General features: G+C 56.6%; 1 protein-coding gene across 1 annotated transcript in view; it reads left to right on the forward strand.

Moving 5' to 3' along the window:
- Nucleotides 1–318, forward strand: part of LOC104529029 (atrial natriuretic peptide receptor 2) — a gene marked incomplete at both ends in the record, with an annotated part of 2,664 nt that overhangs the window by 439 nt on the left and 1,907 nt on the right. The window contains 2 exons of the mRNA XM_029086279.1: nt 1–66; nt 231–308. The exon at nt 1–66 is cut by the window's left edge and continues 10 nt beyond it. Coding sequence (XP_028942112.1) covers nt 1–66; nt 231–308 — 144 coding nt within the window. The remainder of the gene's footprint in view (nt 67–230; nt 309–318) is intronic.

The following is a 318-nucleotide window of genomic DNA, read 5'->3' on the forward strand; positions in this document are numbered from 1 at the left end:
AGCTATGGCTCCCTTATGACCACCCATGGCAAATACCAGATCTTCGCCAACACCGGCCACTTCAAGGTCAGTGCTGCAGGTGGGGAGCTGAGCCATCTCCCCAAGACCCCCCAGCCCTGTTGAGGTGTTCCCCTTTGGCTGCACCCCACCTTATGGAATGCCAGTACCTTCCTCCTCTCCCCAAATCTGCTCAGTGGGCACTGACCTCTTCTCCCTCCCTGTCACTCCAGGGCAATGTGGTGGCCATCAAGCACATCAACAAGAAGCGCATTGAGCTGACACGGCAGGTGCTCTTCGAGCTGAAACACGTAAGTTTGG

This window comes from Antrostomus carolinensis, unplaced genomic scaffold (assembly GCF_000700745.2).
Source record: "Antrostomus carolinensis isolate BGI_N321 unplaced genomic scaffold, ASM70074v2 scaffold30608, whole genome shotgun sequence".
Lineage (NCBI taxonomy): Eukaryota > Metazoa > Chordata > Aves > Caprimulgiformes > Caprimulgidae > Antrostomus > Antrostomus carolinensis.